This window comes from Malus domestica, chromosome 17, assembly GCF_042453785.1.
Source record: "Malus domestica chromosome 17, GDT2T_hap1".
NCBI classification, from domain to species: domain Eukaryota; kingdom Viridiplantae; phylum Streptophyta; class Magnoliopsida; order Rosales; family Rosaceae; genus Malus; species Malus domestica.
Genome location: NC_091677.1, coordinates 2,219,976 through 2,239,343, shown reverse-complemented (window position 1 = coordinate 2,239,343; position 19,368 = coordinate 2,219,976). Strand labels below are relative to the sequence as shown.

The 19,368-nt window shown below is 39.3% G+C and overlaps 3 protein-coding genes across 5 annotated transcripts; all 3 read left to right on the top strand.

Moving 5' to 3' along the window:
- Window positions 1–3,638: 3,638 nt before the first annotated feature.
- Window positions 3,639–8,120, top strand: LOC103404306 (probable galactinol--sucrose galactosyltransferase 5). The gene is made up of 4 exons (XM_008343203.4): window positions 3,639–5,179; window positions 6,531–6,708; window positions 6,807–7,174; window positions 7,400–8,120. Exons 1-4 carry the CDS (start codon window positions 3,986–3,988, stop codon window positions 7,958–7,960), a joined length of 2,301 nt encoding a protein of 766 aa, XP_008341425.1. The 5' UTR covers window positions 3,639–3,985; the 3' UTR covers window positions 7,961–8,120.
- Window positions 8,121–8,922: 802 nt separating this feature from the next.
- Window positions 8,923–12,174, top strand: LOC103404308 (uncharacterized). The gene is made up of 3 exons (XM_008343204.4): window positions 8,923–9,425; window positions 10,342–10,557; window positions 10,887–12,174. Exons 1-3 carry the CDS (start codon window positions 9,093–9,095, stop codon window positions 11,994–11,996), a joined length of 1,659 nt encoding a protein of 552 aa, XP_008341426.3. The 5' UTR covers window positions 8,923–9,092; the 3' UTR covers window positions 11,997–12,174.
- A 1,151-nt stretch (window positions 12,175–13,325) lies between these two features.
- Window positions 13,326–19,178, top strand: LOC103404305 (zinc finger CCCH domain-containing protein 41). Of its 3 annotated transcripts, none has more exons than XM_029097496.2 (5): window positions 13,326–13,693; window positions 14,347–15,200; window positions 15,813–17,012; window positions 17,304–17,651; window positions 18,316–19,178. In XM_029097496.2, exons 2-5 carry the CDS (start codon window positions 14,397–14,399, stop codon window positions 18,787–18,789), a joined length of 2,826 nt encoding a protein of 941 aa, XP_028953329.1. In that variant the 5' UTR covers window positions 13,326–13,693; window positions 14,347–14,396; the 3' UTR covers window positions 18,790–19,178. The 3 variants fall into 3 exon arrangements, with proteins under 3 accessions (XP_028953329.1, XP_008341424.1, XP_028953330.1); XM_008343202.4 differs by having other exon boundaries at window positions 13,348–13,693; window positions 14,323–15,200; XM_029097497.2 differs by having other exon boundaries at window positions 13,348–13,693; window positions 14,314–15,200.
- The last annotated feature ends 190 nt before the right edge of the window (window positions 19,179–19,368 follow it).

Genomic DNA, 19,368 nt, shown 5'->3' with positions numbered 1-19,368 from the left:
GAAAAAAGCTAGGAGCTTTTTTGTGTTTGGTAAACATTCAGCTTCAGCTTCTTTTTATAGTTTTGGGTGAAAAAAGCCAAAAACAAGAAGCTGCAAAACCCAGCTTTGAAAAACCGGTTTTTTTTCACATCTGTTTTACATAAAAGTTTATCAAACACTATAATACTGCCCTTTTTTTTTCAAAAGCATTTTTACAAAAAAATATACCAAACACTCTGATGTTTTATTTCACAGCTGCTTACTCTCACAGCACAACAGAAGTAGCTTTTTTTCAAAGCATAGCAATACCAAACCAACCCTGGGGGAAATTTGGCTTTTGTTTGGCTTTTAACTTTTAGCTCACACATTTAGCATGGGTTGGGTTTGGGGGAGGAATAAAACCTAAAAAATAGCATTTAGCTCATAATTGGGTTTAGTCTTAGCCTAGTGGTGAGGGTAAATAGAGCAATCGGTGATGCATAGAAAGCTAGGTTTAAAATTCGAAACCTACCTTTCAACGTAAATGGAAAAAAGGAGAAGAAGAAAAACAAAAGGAATCCAAATGTTTAGTATATTGCTAACTCTAGAGCGTAATCACATCTTCTAGTATATGCTGGGTCCATTGGATTGAGATTCACTTCACATCTATGTTTGGATTTGGAAGACTAATAGATCTGAACTACTTAAATTTAAACTTATGCATGATATCTATTAGTTCATCTTATTGCCCACCTCAAAAAACCGAAAAAATTGAACGGCTTGAATCTCTTTCTTTCTCTTGAAGGACCCATATTTGAAGTCCTTAAGCTCCGGACACATAAATCCAGAGATAACCTAAACTCCACGTTTCCAACCATGCATCATGCCAAAAGCACAAAATGTGAATGTATAGACAGTACAACCCAAGACAAATTAAACTCCAAGTTTCCGGATTGAGATTCATTCTGGATATTTGTGTCCGGAACCCCAAGGACCTAAAGATCTAGACCACATAATTTTAATCATAAGGCCTCCATTAGCCCATCGATCTTACTATCCACTTCATAAAACTCAAAAACTTAAACGGCTATGATCTCTTTCTCTCTATCTTAAATGGCCTAAATTTCGATGTCCTCTACACGTATCCGAAAAGAATCTCAACTTCATATTTCCAGCCATACAGCACCGCAAAAGCACAAAATGTAAAAGTATATAAAGTATAACCCAGGACAAAACTAAAAGCAAAAACAATGAAGAATATTTTCCAGTTTCCACAAAAGTTCTACAAGGCACGTATTCTCGTTGTTCCCTTAACACTTTACATGCAAAATTCTCTCAGCATTATCATACCATGATATACTCTTCTCGTTTTTTTCATGGAGATCTTCGTTCGAAATTTGATTACCATTTGTTTGCAAGCGACAGTCAAGCAATAGATCTCGATGCTTAATTAGGGTTTGGAACTTGGAAGTCAAGAATTCTAAATATATAATTACCTAAAAAGGGTGCTTAAGATTTTCTTTTTGTTTCTGCCGGAGGCTTGTGGTTTAAGAGAGATTCGTAAAGATTGAATTTGATATATTCTTGACTAGACTGGTTGCACAATTATGTAGTGTTGTTAGTTTACGTGTTATAATTAATGTGGATGAGAGTTATATAGACAATGGTTAAATCCTAAACCCTAAACTCTATTACACGAGTAAAATAATAATACCGCGCAAAACCCAGCTTTGAAAAAAAAGCCAAAAACACAAAGCTGCAAAACCCAACTTTTTTCACATCTGTTTTACATAAAAGTTTATCAAACACTATAATAATGATTTTTTTTTTCAAAAGCACTTTTACAAAAAAGTTTACCAAACACTCTGCTGCTTTATTTCATAGTTGCTTATTATCACATCACAGCAGAAGTAGTTTTTTTTCAAAGCACAGCAATACCAAACCAGCCCTAAATATCTTCTCGAAAAAAGTTGATTAAATAACAATATAATGGGATCCAATTCATGATACCATTTTTTGTTAACAAGTTTTCACATATGCTTTTGTGGGGCCCACTTCATTTCAACGATCCGAATCGTCTGTCCTTTTGATCTTCCCTCAAAGATCATGTCTACCAAAAATGACTCGTATATGAAACCATATGACAGTTCGATTAAGGGTTTAAAGTTTATTTGTAGAACCGTATTCGTCCATTTTATTCACAATAAGTGAATGTCTTAATGATTTTGGATTTGTCTAATTTTTTTGCAAGGATGATTTATGAATGATGTTCTAAAAGATAGAGAGTCGAATTGTTAAAATTCATTACGGAGTAGGTCTCACAAAAACACGTATCCAAAGTTGTGTAAAAAAAGAATGCCACAGATCCGCCCTCAAAATAATTTATACCAAGAAATTAAAATACACGACACTGTGACAAAATGAAACTCCAGATATTTGATATCTTTCTCTTTGAACGAGATCTCAATTCTAGCGACAATTTCTTTAGATATCTTACAACTTGAAGCTCTTTCTTTTCCGATCTAGTACCCCTCCACCACTGCAAGCTCCAATTAGATTCAGGCATGCTACAATTTTTATATAATCTTCTTATCTAGTTGAGGGTCACAGTTGTTGTCCTCAAAGTGTTCCTCAATCATGGAAAAAAAAAAATAGTGTTCCTCAATCATGGAAAAACAGAAAATAATCAAATATGCATATATATGGAATGAATGCCGAGCGTATTCAATTACATTAAATCATATTATTTATGTTTTCGATCGTTACAGTTACATTGTCGTTATGTTTCTAGAAACTTTGACCCCATTTTGCCACTAGATCGTTACACACAAACGGTTTAAAGACAGTATATTATGTTTTTTTTTCCTCTTTGATGGCAATTTAAAGACAAATTAAGGATGAAATATGGACTTATATTAAAATAAAATAAATATTTACGCCAAGAAATTGATGTGAAGCAAATTCTTGGAGGATAAACCGTTAAATCCATAAAAGAAGACACTAATTATGGCATTGATTGATGTTACATTTGTCACTTTTTAATTCAATGCATACCGAGATCGATTATTTTCAATATGTTAGGAACACATTTCGGTACATTAAGTGTCATAACAAAATTCGTTGAATTTTTTTTTTAAAGTTTCTAATCAATTGTATTATGGTTTAGTGTGCCAAACCGTGCTCCTTGTACACTGAATTTTTTTTTTCCAAAATTAAGAAGAGATTTTTAAGTGTGCAAATACGGAGTGGTACATTACATGTCATTATACAAGTGAAGAAACAATTGAAAAATAAAACTTTCTCCGTTTACGTAATAACATGTAGTATACCAGCAATGTTCACAGAAGTTACAAGTGACAAAAGCAGCAGACAAAGCTCATATCAGTTTCAACTACTCATCATTAGCGTGATAACTCATTAATTCATTACTGCAAACACAACTTGGGAGATCCCAATTCTGTTTGAGGGGGAGTATTAACCAAATAACTTTGGATAAGTTTGAGTTTCTTGCAACTTGCAAGGATACTAAAATTTTCTCAAAATTAGGAGGCTCTTATGGATAATCTAGGAAAATCCCACTAAAAAATATCACATAAAACCTTATTAAAACTTCCATTTATTTAAATTAAACAAAAGTATACCCCACATCAGTCGGTTGATTTAGTTAATTTCTGTTTGAAAACGCGAAGAACTTTAATATATTATATAAAAAATTATTAAATATTCAAACCAAAACTTGGACACTTGCCATTTGAATGGGAGCCACTGAGACCAACCCTAAACTTGGGCACTGCCTATAAATGAACTCTAAATATTAACTCGCCCATGAACCGTCACTAAAGTGGCAAGCAATTGATCACAGATTCTTTCCAATATCTTTCTCTGATTCTCCGCCCTCAAAAACCCTAATCCATTTCTCTATATAAACCCACTCTTCTATTCATCTCACACTAAAACCTAAGCCTAAGATCGATCTCGTCACAAATATTTATCGTTCTTGCCCTCTTTCATAGTTATACGTTCTTCAATGGCTCCAAACTTGAGCAAAGTGATATCGGACGTCAAGGGCTCTATGCCGACGTCTTGTTCGTTTAAGCTTGAAAAGTCCAATTTCATGGCAAATGGCCACGTCATCCTCTCGGACGTCCCCAAAAATATCACTCTGACTCCATCCCTCTCCACCGCCGATGGTTGCTTCGTGGGATTCAATGCCATCGAGGCAAGCAGCCGCCATGTTGTTCCCGTCGGCCAACTGAAGGACATCCGATTCATGAGCATTTTCCGGTTCAAGGTCTGGTGGACCACCCACTGGGTCGGATCCAAAGGCCGAGACCTCGAGAACGAGACTCAGATCGTTGTTCTTGAGAGCTCGGACGCCGGGAGGCCCTTCGTCGTGCTCCTCCCCATCCTAGAAGGATCCTTCCGCGCTTCCGTCCAGCCTGGAAACGAGGACTTTCTCGACATATGCGTCGAGAGCGGGTCCACCAAGGAAACCGCCAGCACCTTCCAGAGCGTTCTTTATCTACACGCCGGCGACGATCCGTTTACTCTTGTCAAAGACGCCGTCAAAGCCGCAAGAGATCATTTGGGAACTTTCAAGCTTCTCGAGGAGAAGACCCCACCTGGCATCGTGGACAAATTTGGCTGGTGCACTTGGGACGCTTTCTATCTTACCGTGCACCCTCACGGCGTCATCGACGGCGTGAGGAAGCTCGTGGAAGGCGGGTGCCCTCCCGGCCTCGTCTTGCTCGACGACGGGTGGCAGTCCATCGCCCACGACTCTGACCCCATCACCCAAGAAGGCATTAATCAGACGGTCGCCGGTGAGCAAATGCCCTGCAGGCTCCTGAAGTTTCAAGAAAATTACAAGTTCAGGGACTATGTGAGCCCCACCAGGGGTGACTCTAGTAAAGGCATGGGTGCCTTTATCAAAGACCTCAAGGAGGAGTTCAAGAGCGTTGATTATGTGTACGTGTGGCACGCGCTTTGCGGGTACTGGGGTGGGGTCCGCCCCAATGTCCCCGGCATGCCTGAGGCAGTGGTGGTGGAGCCCAAATTATCTCCAGGTTTGCAGAAGACGATGGAAGATCTGGCCGTTGATAAGATCGTGGCCACCGGAATTGGGCTGGTCCCACCAGAAATAGTTGATCAGATGTACGAGGGGCTCCACTCGCACTTGAAGTCTGTTGGGATCGACGGTGTAAAAGTCGACGTTATCCATGTAAGTTGTTTATTTTTTCTAGTTTTGTATTTTTTTTACTTTTATTGTTATCTAGATTTTGGTCACTGTTGTTTCATTGTCACGTAAAATCTGGTAGGTGTCATAATTTCTGGGTCTAATCTTATTTAATTCTCTTTTTTTTTTCTATATGAAAAAATATTTGTTTGTTTTTTAGGTAATTCGGAACACCGGCATATACGTTTTATGAAAAGAAAAAATTTCACTTGTATAATGTTGTAAAGCGTACCGTTCTGTATTTTGAGCACATTGAAAAATCGTTCGTGTTTGTCATGATTTTGGTTTAGGGGTGTATTCAATTGAGAATGTGAGAGATTTTAATGGATTTATAAATCCATGGATTTTTATGGAGTTTAATTGATTTGTAGAGATTGCATATAAAATTTTGATTCAATTCCCTCAAAATCTCATGGGAAGAGGTGAGATTTGTGGATGCTTAAAATACACTACGAAATCTCTCCAATTCTTTCTAATTCCTCAACTTTCTCAAATTCTTTAAAATCAATTTCTAATTGAATACACCTGGAATGTTATAAACTTCTTTAAAATCTTAATTGAATACACCTGGATTTCTAAGGATTTTAATAAACTATCTTAAAATTCTAATTGAATACACCTAGAATTTCAGATAATCATTTAAAATCCCAATTGAATACCCCTAGATTCATTAAAAGAATTAAAATCCTTTAAAATCTCAATTGAATACACCCCTTATTATCTTTGACTTTGGGAAATGATGGTGTGAGTATTTTAATTTGGTTATTTTGACTTGTTGGTGGCACATTCTATCTACTTTCTCATTTTTGTTGTCATACGAAAATTTCCGTATCTGCGTATTAATTTTGTCAATTAATTAATGTAGAGGACCGGTAATGTTAGTGTAAAACACTTTAAAATAACTCGACTGGTGTGTTTGTTTTTTAAGTTGATGTCTTCCAAGTTCTCGAAATGAAATGAAATGAAGCTTATTTCTAAAGAATCCTATTAAATATACGAGTTTTCAGTCTTTGATTCTAAATTATTTTTTTATTTAACTCTTGTATAGTGTTTTGGTAAGTTTTTAATACGAAAAGAAGCTTATTTCTGAAGAATCTTTTTTAAGTTGATGTCTTCCAAGTTCTCGAAATGAAATGAAATGAAGCTTATTTCTAAAGAATCCTATTAAATATACGAGTTTTCAGTCTTTGATTCTAAATTATTTTTTTATTTAACTCTTGTATAGTGTTTTGGTAAGTTTTTAATACGAAAAGAAGCTTATTTCTGAAGAATCTTATTAGTTACACAAGTTTTTAGTCTCTAATTGTAATTTATTTTGTATTTGTGTTGTAAATAGTTGTTGGAGATGCTTTGTGAGAACTATGGTGGGCGTGTGAAGCTAGCAAAAGCATACTTCGATGCCCTAACATCCTCAGTGAGGAAGCACTTCAATGGCAATGGCGTCATTGCAAGCATGGAGCACTGCAACGACTTCATGTTCCTTGGCACAGAAGCAATCACTCTTGGCCGTGTTGGTACGTCTTCGAGTAATTTAATTAATTTAATTACATGTATTATCTTATAATTTTTGTAATTAACATCAGTTGATCAATTCCTTTGCGTGTCAATTTAGGTGATGACTTCTGGTGCACGGATCCATCTGGAGACCCAAACGGTACGTTTTGGCTCCAAGGGTGCCACATGGTGCACTGCGCCTACAATAGCTTGTGGATGGGGAATTTCATACACCCCGACTGGGACATGTTCCAGTCGACCCACCCTTGCGCCGCCTTCCATGCCGCCTCTAGGGCCATCTCCGGCGGTCCTATTTATGTGAGCGACGCCGTTGGAAAGCACAACTTTGACTTGCTCAAGACCCTGGTGCTGCCCGATGGCTCTATTCTCCGGTGCGAGTACTATGCCCTCCCTACTCGTGATTGTCTCTTTGAGGACCCTCTTCATGATGGTAACACCATGCTCAAAATATGGAACCTCAACAAGGTAACCCTAAGAAACCTATCTTATTAATTTTTTAGAAAACATTCTTCGTTAAATGTTTATGTTGTTAAACTATGAATTTGAAAAATTAATATTCTCTATATACATACCTCGTCATAGTTTGAAAAGAAACATACGACAAAAGAACGTTACTATTTTCTCTAGTTTATCGATCTTCTAGACTAATCACGTACTGACCTAATAGTCCTTTTGATACATATGTAACAGTACACCGGAGTTCTTGGGGCATTCAACTGCCAAGGAGGAGGGTGGAGCCGGGAGAACCGTCGCAACCAATGTTTTGCTGAATTCTCCCACCGGCTGACCGCCAAGTTCAACCCCAAAGACATCCAGTGGAAGAGCGGCAAGAATCCGATCTCCGTCGACGGAGTCGAGGCCTTTGCCATGTACTACCACCAGTCCAAGAAGCTAGTCCTATCCAAGCCAAACGAGGATGCAGAACTCTCACTTGACCCCTTCAACTTTGAGCTCATTTTTGTGTCCCCGGTGACTGTTTTATCCGCTAGCAAAAATGTCCAGTTTGCCCCCATTGGCTTAGTCAACATGCTCAACACCGGCGGTGCCATCCAATCATTCAACGAGGAGGGCAATTCCGTCCAAATCGGGGTTAGAGGCGCTGGAGAGCTGAGAGTATTTGCTTCTGAGAAGCCAACAAGTTGCAGAATTGGTGGAAACGACGTCGCCTTCGAATATGAGCAACAAATGGTCGTAATCCATGTGCCATGGCCTGCTTCTTCCAACTTGTCTAATGTGAAGTACATATTTTAATTAATCTAGATTAAACCTTGATTATTTATGTTAAGGACCAAGTTTTCTTGGAGTTTGGAACTATAATTAAGACCAAGTGACTTGGTCTATTTTGAACAAGTATTTGCTAATTAACGACTGTTTAAAATAATTTCAAATAATACAATACTTTTACCTTTCATTCTTTGGGTAATCTTTGTTGCCGCAAACATTTTTGATTTGATAAAATTCAAGGTATGTCGAAAGTAAAAGTGAATATTTGAAGAGATTAGCGATGAAGAAAATCTATTGCTCCTAAATATTCCGTTATGGTGTTTGAAAGAGAAGTTTTTTAATGGATAATCTTGCGTTAAACAAAACAACTTCATTTGTTCTTTCAACATGCCTAGTTAGTTTCTCAAATATTTCAGACTGTTGCCCAACTTAATAAATCAACTCTAAACATTTATATAGTTTGTCAAACAACGGCCAAAACATCGAGCCTCATATTAGCACACTATCCACACTTTGTACGTATTCTCCTTTTATCAATGAATATCGTACTTTCCTTAAAAAAAAAAATAAAAAAAAAAACAACCGCAAAACATCAGTCAAATGTGATTGAAATAGTTCAGTTCAGGCCGCCGAACCACCTTACAGGATCATCCGTCTTTTGTTTTTAAGTTCTTGGCCCAGCATATGCATGCAAGTCTCGTACGAACACCAAAAGGGCTTTCTGGCCCAATAAAAATCCCAAAGGCGAAGTCAAGAGAGTCCAACAAACAAAATAATAAATAAATTAAAAGAAAAATAATAAATAAATACAAACTGTTATCTCTTGGTGAGAATCTTGAAATCTTTTAATTACATCTATTTATCGTATATTATGTGGTTAATTTTTATCAGATACTGTTTATATTCAACATATATAAAAAAATTTACAATAATTTTTTACTGTACACCATAAAATAAATTCGATATTATAGAAAAATCCCAAAATTCTTACGAAAAGGATCCGACAAATATCCTGGACTCTTAAGAAGCAAGTTAAATCATAACTTCGTCGAACTTCAATATAATATCAATTTCCAAAAACCCGAAAAGGAGCATCCAAAATCTCGGCCCGCGGTTTGATTTCCTGGATGAGCACGACGTCGTTTATGGACAAGCAGTAATGGATCTGTCGCAGGGATCAGCGCAGCAGCAGCACCACCAGAACGACGACTTCATCAACCTGATGAAGATTGACAGCAACACCAGCAACAGCCACCTCGAAGGCGGAGGAGAAGAAGAGTATCAGGTCGGCGGGGGCGGCCATGGAAGTGGGATTTACAACAAGGAGAATCAGGATATGCTTCCCAGCTACGATTTCCAGCCGATTCGCCCCGTCGTCGGTGCTTCTTCTCCGTCGCCGAGTTTCGATGCCGCGCCTAATCTTGGAGGAGGAGGACCGACCAGGGCGTGGAACTCCGGCGAGTCCAAGTCGAACGCTGCATCTCCAATCAGAGTAATAATTTCTTCCTTCTTAATTTCATTTCTTCCTGCTTAATTTCATGTTTGCATTTGCTTGTAAACTCGTCGTGGTGATCGGAAGTGAATCGGAATCCAAGAGAGCTCCTTCGATTTTTAGTTGGACTTGAATCTAACTTTTAAAGCTGGCTGCTCAGTAGATTATATCGTCACTAATCAATGTTTAAGTAAGAATTATTGACCTAATTGAATCTGCAGTTTCTGTAAACCTACATTAGTTTGCTTGGGAAATTGAGTGATCAGTTAGTTGAGGAAGAACAATTTCATAAGTAGGCAGTCGATACATCATAGGGATTCGACGTAAGAACGGAGTGCCGGCTGTTGACTACCTGACGCACTCCCAATCCTCCTTTATCCGGGGCTTGGGACCGGCAGCATAAGTAGGCAGTCAATACATTCATTAGTATTTAAGATTGGGAATTTTGTCAGTTCCTGGCTGTTTTTACCAGCCAAACTAGCAAGGATCAAGAGGTTATTACTTACTTAAAAGCTACAAAATGTTAGGCGATGGAGGCTTTTCAGTTAGTTATGTTTGATTTCTTTCGGAAGTGAGATTCTGTATGGTTGTTTTTGATGTTAGCATATTGAAATTTTGTGTTTGTTGTTAATGGAGGATTGTACCGAATTTTCCTGAGGGCAGAGTATGTCCTAGCATGGCAGCTTTTTGATTGATCTTGAAGCTTTTTTGGTTGATCTTGTTTCCGTTTATGTTATTATTTAGGAGTAGATTGGTCGTAGTTGATGATATTGGAAGTATTAATATATTGTCTACCATGATGGGCTTTTATCCATGTTGTGTACAATCCGAAAGGGATATATGATCGATAGCTGTATGTGGGATTTACCATGTGGTTTATTTTCATTTACATGGTGCTATTCCTTGTTTTCTACAGAATTATGGGTCAATGGATTCCCTTGAACCTGCAAAACTTGTTTTAGAGAAGGACCGCAATGTCGTAATTCTGTCAGAGATTGACCAGACCATGAAGAAGCATGCTGATAATTTGCTACATGTGCTGGAAGGTGTTAGTGCACGACTAACACAACTAGAGAGCAGAAGCCGCAATCTTGAGAATTCTGTCGATGATTTGAAGGGTATACTTAGAGATGTATGTTGCCCTTTTACCCTTCTTTTTGGTGTGAACTTAACATATGGTTGCATTTGGTGTTTAGTCAAATATCTTCTGTTCATCTTTAATTCTTTCAATTAACATTGGCAGTATGATTGATGCATATGCAGGACCACTATTAGTTTTTACCCTGTCTGTGTGCCAGTGCATGTCACTTATAATCTCAGAACTAAATAGAGAGGGTAGAAGCAAAGTTGCGCATCCCCCATGCTTTACTAAACCTGAAATTCTTAAAAACTTTCGATCTTCTAGGCATTTAAATTGATTGGTTTTTGCAAACATTTGGTTTTTTTCAACATCACACACAGGTGCAAACAGATGTTAAGGATTTGAAGGATGCGCAAGAAATGGTAGAACTGAATCTTGCAAGGATACAAGTATCGAATACAAAGATAGACCCTCAACTGGAATCTCAGAATGCTGGACAACGACATACTGAGCAGACAGCCGCCTCTGCTCCTCAACATTCTCATCAACAAATTCATCCCCCCATGAACCTTCCTCCCTCACTTCCTGGTGTTTCTTATCCAAATGCTCCTCCCCAACCTATCCCCCAAAATGCACCACATGCGGTTCAACTTCCAAATCAGTTTTCTCAGAACCAGATCCCTCCTGTCCCTCAGAGAGACCCTTATTTCCCAGCACCTGGTCAAACTCAAGAAGCCCCAAATCATCAATACCAGTTACCTCCAGGTCAGCAGCCTGCCCCCCTTCCTCCAGTGCCACCGCATCAACAATTTCAACCTACCACTCAACCACAGTATTCCCAGCCGCCACCCCAGCTGCCTCAACAGCACCCTTCGCTTGCACCTGTTAATCCCTCTCAAATCCAGCCTAAATTAGGCCACCACACTGAAGAGTCACCTTATATCCCTTCCCAGAACTACCCACCAAGTCTTCGCCAGCCACCTTCTCATACACCCAGCGGTCACCCCCCTTCCCAACAGTATTACAGTCCAGCTTCAAATGCATATGAGCCACCTTCTAGCAGACCCAGTGCAGGGTATCCTTCCGGGTATAACCCTCCATCTGGGCTTGGTGAATCGTACCAATACGGTGGACCACCTTCTCAATATGGCGGTAGCTCCACAATGCAACCACAACATCACTCTTCTTCTGCTACAGCTCAAAGTGGAGGCAGTGGTTACCCACAGCTCCCAACTGCTCGGGTGCTACCACATGCCAACCCTACTCCATCTGGGGCGGGTGGCAGTCCACCTTCATCCGGTAGTGGAAACAGAGTACCCATTGACGATGTGATTGACCAAGTGGCAACTATGGGTTTCTCCAGAGACCAAGTTAGGGCTGCAGTTCGGAAGCTGACAGACAGCGGCCAGTCAGTTGACCTCAATGTGGTGCTAGATAAGATGATGACTGACAGCGATGTTCAGCCACCCCGAGGATGGTATGGCCGATAGTCTGGTGTGGGTTTCGGACTGATGTACATGAAGTATCACTTGTTCCTAGATCATCTATCGCTCGGAACTTAGGAGACTACAACCCTTTATGTGCTTTGCTTTTTGTCTTATATTTTCATCTCTCACTCTATATAACTACCTCTCAATACACAATTTCTCTTTTTGGTGCGGGTGCTAATATTAGTATTGCGGATTTTCCCTTTTCTATTTTTTGTACTTTTTTAGTTGTTTTTATATTCGTAAATATACTAAATGGGGTTGAACTCGATTGGAAGGAAGGCTCGGTGTTCTGGTCAACTGATTTAACTCCAACTGGAAGGACTGAGGCACAATGTTTTGATCAACTGACATAATTATGACGAGAAAACGTATGTATTAAGGTGTCATTAAGAAAACAAGGAAAAGATTCCTTATTTAGCAAAATAAAGGAAGAATCATTGTCCCCAATTTTTGTCCTGGGCGATGAATGATGAGATGGGCCGCCAGTGTTGGTGGGATTGAAAGTTGAAACAGGTTTTTAATTTCCAAGAAAGAAGAACAAGTTACGAAGTAACGATAAAATATGAAAACGAGAGTCTTGAAGCACGTGCATACTTGGTCTAGTAGGAGAATATTTTCAGTGACGGAATCATGATCTGGAATACTAAATGCCATAATATAAGTGATTGAATTTTTTTTAAAGTTTTCAACCAATTGCATAATTACACTTGGCGTATCAATTGTATTTTCGGTGCACGAAAAAATTTCTCATCTAGTAGTATATGATCTTCACCTAATTAGCTTAAGTCTTAGTTTGATTTTCATGGTTATGATAACGGATAACCATATACATTTGTAGTAGGTTCGATTCTTTTTTTTTGTTTTTCTTTTGAAAGGGGTTAAAATTTGAACTCGAGATTTTAAGTGCAAAATTGAATATATCCCCATTGAGGGGCTAGGTACCCTTTGGTATGTGGGATGAGACGGAATAGAGTGGGACGAGGCGTTCTGTTCCACGTTTGGTACGCCTAAAACGGGTGGAACGCGCTGTTCCACGGGACGAATTTTGGATGAATTTTCGTTCCGCCTCACCCCCTGAAACGACTTGTTCAACATCTGTGGAATACAAAATTATAACCTCTTCGTCTCCTTCTTCTTCCTCCTTGTTTCCATCCCAGGGCATCTTTGTTCCCTCTTCGTTCCATCCCGTCTGCATACCAAACGATATATGCTTACTTTTGCTATGGGGGTTTTGTTACGGTTGATTTGTCAAAAAAACGTTTTGGGACACATTCATAATTTTAATAAACATTATGGTAGAAAATTGCAATTTTGCAACTATTTTTAGTCCCCACATTATTTCACGTATTCCAAATTTGGTACAGTGTCGTCTCTCTCAGAAATCCTGTTTGCTCGGCCGAAGCTCTCCAAACCCCCCCCCCCCCCCCCCAACAAGTCACAGTCGCAAAACCCCTCTCTCCTCTTGCATATTTCTCCCCGCCAAATCTTTCTCTCACTCCCGCTTGGATAAACCCCCCTCGATTACCACTTTTTTACGATCCTTGCCCCTCACCCCTTTCCCTCTGCGGCTATGTATCTTCCTTAAATTTGCATCCATGCCCTCGGCGCATTGCTCTGCGCTGCGTATCGTAGCTGAGCCAATCCCTGTGCGTGAAGCTTCAGGAGGCATTTGTTGCTCGATTCTTCTGCAACAATCTGTAAGATTTTATGCTTAATTGTTTGGTTTTGGTTTGATGTTCGTTCTAAACCTAAATTATCATCGCCTAATCCAATTCGTAGGGTTAAATTCTGTTGATTGTGTTGGATTACTTATCGTTTTGTACGTAATTGTGAAAGCCTCTGGGTTTTAGGAGCTTAATTTGGTAACGCTTACCAATATGTATAAAATTGCATTTAGGTGTTGGTTGGTGATTGTTTTTTTGGGTTTTCGGTATCTTGATCGTTGCTTTGGGCATCAAACATTTCGTTAGAATGTCAATTGTTCGACGATCATCGCTCATTTTTTAAATGATTAGTGAAGAGAAGTACTGAAATTGAATGCAATTCTCTGTCTATGAAAGTTCGATTATTTCATGGTGGCAGTTAAGTAGCTTATAAATTTTCGCTGGCACGGGTATGTCTATTGCACAATGTGTATTAAGTTGATATGGTTATGGTGCAAGGATTTCAGTGTGTGGGCACTTCAATTGTTTTCGTGCCACCTAGTGGGAAAAGGCTTTGTTGTGTTGTTGTCGTTGTTGTATTTGTATTTTCTGTTAAACGGGGATGATTGTCCGTTCTGATTACTTTCATTTTCATTTTTGTCTTTCTTGGAAAGTAAATTTAGGTTCTTTTGCTGGAATATTTGTAGGCAAACAAGTGATTTGGTTTCTGCACTGGGAAACTGGAACTATTGGTGGTATGAGCCAACGTTCTAGTGATTTCGAGGGATCAATGGAGTTAAAAGTTTCATCTCCAAAACCAGGGGGTCTTTCTCCTTCTGATTGCAGTAATGATCCTGAGGAGAAGGAAGTAAGTGATGATGATGATGACGATCGAAACCACAAGCATCGTAGACGAGATACTCGCTCTCAGTCTTCGGAGAGAGATACTTTTGATCAAGTCACAACAAGGCCATTCAGAAGGCGAAACAAACCTTTTGTAAATGGGAACTCTTTTAGAGATAATGACTCTCAAGCAAGTACACCATGGAGAAATCACAATTCCACTGACTTTTCTGTAAAATTTGATAAAAGACGCCCAGGGTCAGCATCACTGCCTCGAGCACCTTTTGATTTAAATCAAAGAATCCGGGCAAACCAAGCATTTCCTGTTGATGTTGGTCCTGGTAGGGGAAGAGGACGGGACTCTGGATCATGGAGCCAATGCGGTCCTAGGTTCAACTCAGATCTTGCTTCTCAAATGGTTCATCAGGGCTCCATCCATCCGAGTCTTTTTGCTGGGCGTGGATTGCCAAATGTTTCAGGTGCACAAAGTGGATCCTGGAATGCATTTGGGTTGATTCCAGGAATACCAAATGGTTCCATGGACACACTACATTCCATTGGCTTGCAAGGAACACTCAGACCACCAATCCATTCTTCATTAAATATGGGGATTCCTCGCCAAAGATGTAGAGACTTCGAGGAGCGTGGATTTTGTCTCAGAGGGGATGTGTGCCCAATGGAGCATGGTATGAATCGGATTGTTATTGAAGATGTCCAGGTACATTTACATCTTTCCTGTTACTTGAACATCTGTAGCATATTTGACACTGCACAATGACTTGAAAAGTAGGGGAAAATTATTTTGTCGCTGAGTATCTTTAAACTGAGGATCACTCCACATCTACTGGGGTTCATATTCACCTTAATGTAGCACTTTTTTCTTGGCAAATAATAATGTGTTATTTATCAACTTGGCGGCAACTTGAATGATTCAATTTCATGCAAGTACTTTAGAGAGAGAGATGACATGTTTCTGCATTATATTTATGTTTCAATATGGTGGACAAGCAAACTTTATCTCGTTTTGTCTGCACCATCAACCGGCTTCTTCCAGTCATTATGCCTGACTGTTTAATTATATACTGTAGAAGCATTGGCATGTGCATGCCATATTTTGGCTCTGAAATCTAGTGACTTGATGATCTTTTTTATTTTTTTGTTTTGATGTTGTATTCTTTTCTTTTCATAACACAAATGAATCGCTTGACTTGAACTCATTCATCATTTAGTTATGCTGGGATTTCCCTTGGATGGAAGTTTCATTATTTTTAAACGTTATTTCTTTGTTGGTCTGTGTTTTTATTTATGTCCTATGTTCTCCCTATTACAGAGTCTTTCCCAGTTCAACCTCCCTGTGTCGATTCCAAGTGCACACTTACTGGGAAAACCCACAGGCCCGGGATCTCTACCATCAGTGAGTGCATCCTCAACTGCATTGATGAATAGCAAAGGCTTACATGTAAAAACAAGCAAGACTGCTGTCACTGATGATGGCTTGGGCTTGAATGGTTCATATTCTGGTACTGGTTATGCAGGTGGTGCTGATTTGTATGACCCTGATCAACCCCTGTGGAATAATAACTGTCCTGAAACCTCAAATGCACTTCTAGGCATGCGATCACCCAGGAATGATGAAACTGAAACCTTGTCGAATGATGCTGATAATGAATTCCCAATTAGAAGCGTTGGGGCAGCTGCCAGTTCACAGAGTACAAGCATGTCCGTGTGGGGTAGAATTGGTAGTTCAAAAAGTAGATTAGATGTGAAAGAGAAAATTGATCCTGTAATAAATTCTTCAGATTATATTGAGAGTGATACTAAGGAAGTTAAGGAGGCAGTCAACACTCAAACTCCACCACGTCAAGGAAAGCGTATAATTACAGAGGATTGCCCAAACACCATGGATTCATCACCCAAGACACCTTTTGATTCCACGCGTAACATTCGGAGACCATCTCAAAAAGCACTGCGTACTCTATTTGTCAATGGCATTCCTCAGAAAAACAACAAAAGGGAGGCTCTTCTTTCTCATTTTAAAAAATTTGGAGAGGTCATTGACATCTACATTCCATCAAATAGTGAACGAGCTTTTGTCCAGTTTTCAAGGAGGGAAGAGGCTGAAGCTGCTTTAAAGGCACCTGATGCTGTAATGGGTAACCGATTTATCAGGTTGTGGTGGGCTAATCGTGATAGCATTCCTGATGAGGGGATAGGCACTCCCAGTGTTTTTTCTGGAACTCCCCATGGTGTAACAACTGGTTCAGTACCACCCCATTCATCTGGTGCTAGTATTAGCAAGGATAATCTTCAGTCTGCAGCTCTAAAGGGTAGTATTGCCCATGCATCTGATGCTTCTCTACCTGCCACTGATAACTCCAAGCTTATCACCTCAAATGATCCCAAGGCCCCACCTCTGCAGAAAAAGCTAGAGAGTTTGGAGCAGTTGAAGGAGGAACTTCGCAAGAAGCAGCAAATGTTAGCCCAGAAAAGGAATGACTTTCGTCGCCAGTTGGACAAGCTTGAGAAACAAGTAAACCAATTGCCCTTGCCTTGAATGTTTCATTTTCTTGCTAATGTTTTTTAGTACGAGGCATATAATATTTTGGCTTGCTAACTTTCTTATGTTATAACTTATACTACTATATCAATGTGCATTACAATTCTTCTTTGCCGAGACAATCTGTTTTAATGGTTTCGAAGAGGACCCTGAAAAGGGTTTGAAATTGATGGGTATAAAGATGTTGGCAAAGTTATTAGTGAGGCAGTTATAAAACTATATTCTTTCATTTATCAGTGATTCTCAAGGTTTGACCTTTTGCAGGCTACTGGACCCAAGGGTGAGACAGACACAGAGCAAGCTGCTAAGAGACCCAAAGTGGGAACAACAACCGAAGCTGATAAAGCTGCTACTCCAAGCTCCTCAAATCCTGCTCCTGCGGATGCAATGCATGCTGAGATGACTGATAAGAACAAATCAGGGGAGAACATTTTGTCCGGTAGTCCAAAAACCAGTTCACCTGTGATGCTGCAGCAATCTCCTAGCTTGAAGCTGCAGACTATCCGTCCTTTGGGACCACTGGGGCCACCTTCTCCTTTCAATAGATATAAATTAGACAACCGTCCTACTGGTTTTATAATTCTTCCTCCTTTACCAGTTGGATTTGCAAATGTAAGTCTCTCTCTCTCTCTCTCTCTCTCTGAGAAATTGTCTTTTATGGTTGCACTTTCTATTAAGAGAACGCTATGCTCTTGGATGTCTGGTATTATGTAGATCATAATCATGAGCAATAAAGCAATGCGTGTGTTTTCTAGTTAGTATGGTAAGATTGAAAGGTAGTGACATGAAATGAGGCATTAGGAAAGAAATCAGGTTAAAGTAGCAGATGCACAAAATCATTTCTATCAAATGCAAACATGCTAATTTACAACATAAATTCAAGTCATGAGAGACTACCTTACGCATGTACTTTTGGTCTTTGGTTTGTTTAACTTGTCTATTAAAAGGAGTATTTTCGAGAAAAAGATTTATCTTAGTAAAGATTTTTTTACAGAATATGTTAAAAAGACCCCATCGACTAAAAGGGGAACTTGTTACAGTGAGAGCCTGCAGTTTTTCTTTCAATTAGGAACTGAAATGTCTTTCACTCTTTCCTTTCATTTAAGTAGCCGACGCCATGCAAGATAGGCTTCGTTTTATTTCTCTGTTGATACCTTTTTTCCTATATCCTTCATATTTTCACTTTTATCACAATGAAATGGTCTGGAATCAGTTTGTCTTGAGATATTTTATCTATGTACCAATGAAAGGTAAACTGATGTTTTGTTCTTTGCAGGTTGCTATTATGAAGGAACACTTTTCACCCTATGGCGATCTTTCTACTGTGGAATTAGAAGATCTGGAATCCCGTGATTGTGGTAGTGAGTTAGAGAAATCAAAGGATTGCTCAGCTCGTATAACTTTCACTACACGCCGTTCAGCAGAGAGGGCATTTCTCAACGGTAAATGCTGGGAAGGGCATGATCTGAAATTTACGTGGCTGACATTTAGTATTTCCAGCAATGACCATAGTGGCAGAGAAAACTCTCCATCTACCACTCCTAAGGGGCCACTACTAGCTGATGCTGAGCCTGTTGCAGATAAGGAAGCATGCATTGTTTCCCAGGAAGCTGCTGCATCAGGAAATGGAGAACCGGAACATTCTGAAGGAATAAGTGGTGTTGAGCACATGGAATCGGATGAACATGCCGAGCCTAGTCCAAGATCAACATCAGGCGAGAAAGAGTCATCCCAAGTCGACGCATTGTAATCTAAATGCGGGCTAATTTTCGGATTTGTACAGTCAGGTAACTACTAAATCGGAGAAATTCTAATTCTTCCGGGAAAACCCTATGCAAATTAGCAATTGTTTAAATTTTTATTTTTCTAGTGTTTATTATTGTACGCATGGGATCTGTAAAAAAGGGAATTGCCTTATTTTTGACATTCACCGGAGGATAGTTGAGTTGAGTTGAGTGGTGTATCATGTTCGTCGGTTCGTCAGTTCGTCGGTCGTCTTTCTTCTTAGATATGTGTAGGAACAAGCAGCAGCAGCAGCATTAAAGTTGAGAATTTCTGTTGAAACGTTTAAATTGTTACATAGAAAAGTTACTTGGGATTTTTATTCCCTTTCAGTTTTATTTTACGTAAGTTGATAGATCCACTTCTTTTACTAAATTCTCGCTGGATTCCGATGCTATTGCTTCTGTTTTCGTATATGGAAAGGGATCCTCTCCGGATCCCTTCCTCCCAATCCACCAAATCAGGGAATCCGTATCATTAAAATTTGATTCAACGGTTACAAACAGATGCTTAATTTAAAAGTTATAATAACTTCAGACGATGGATC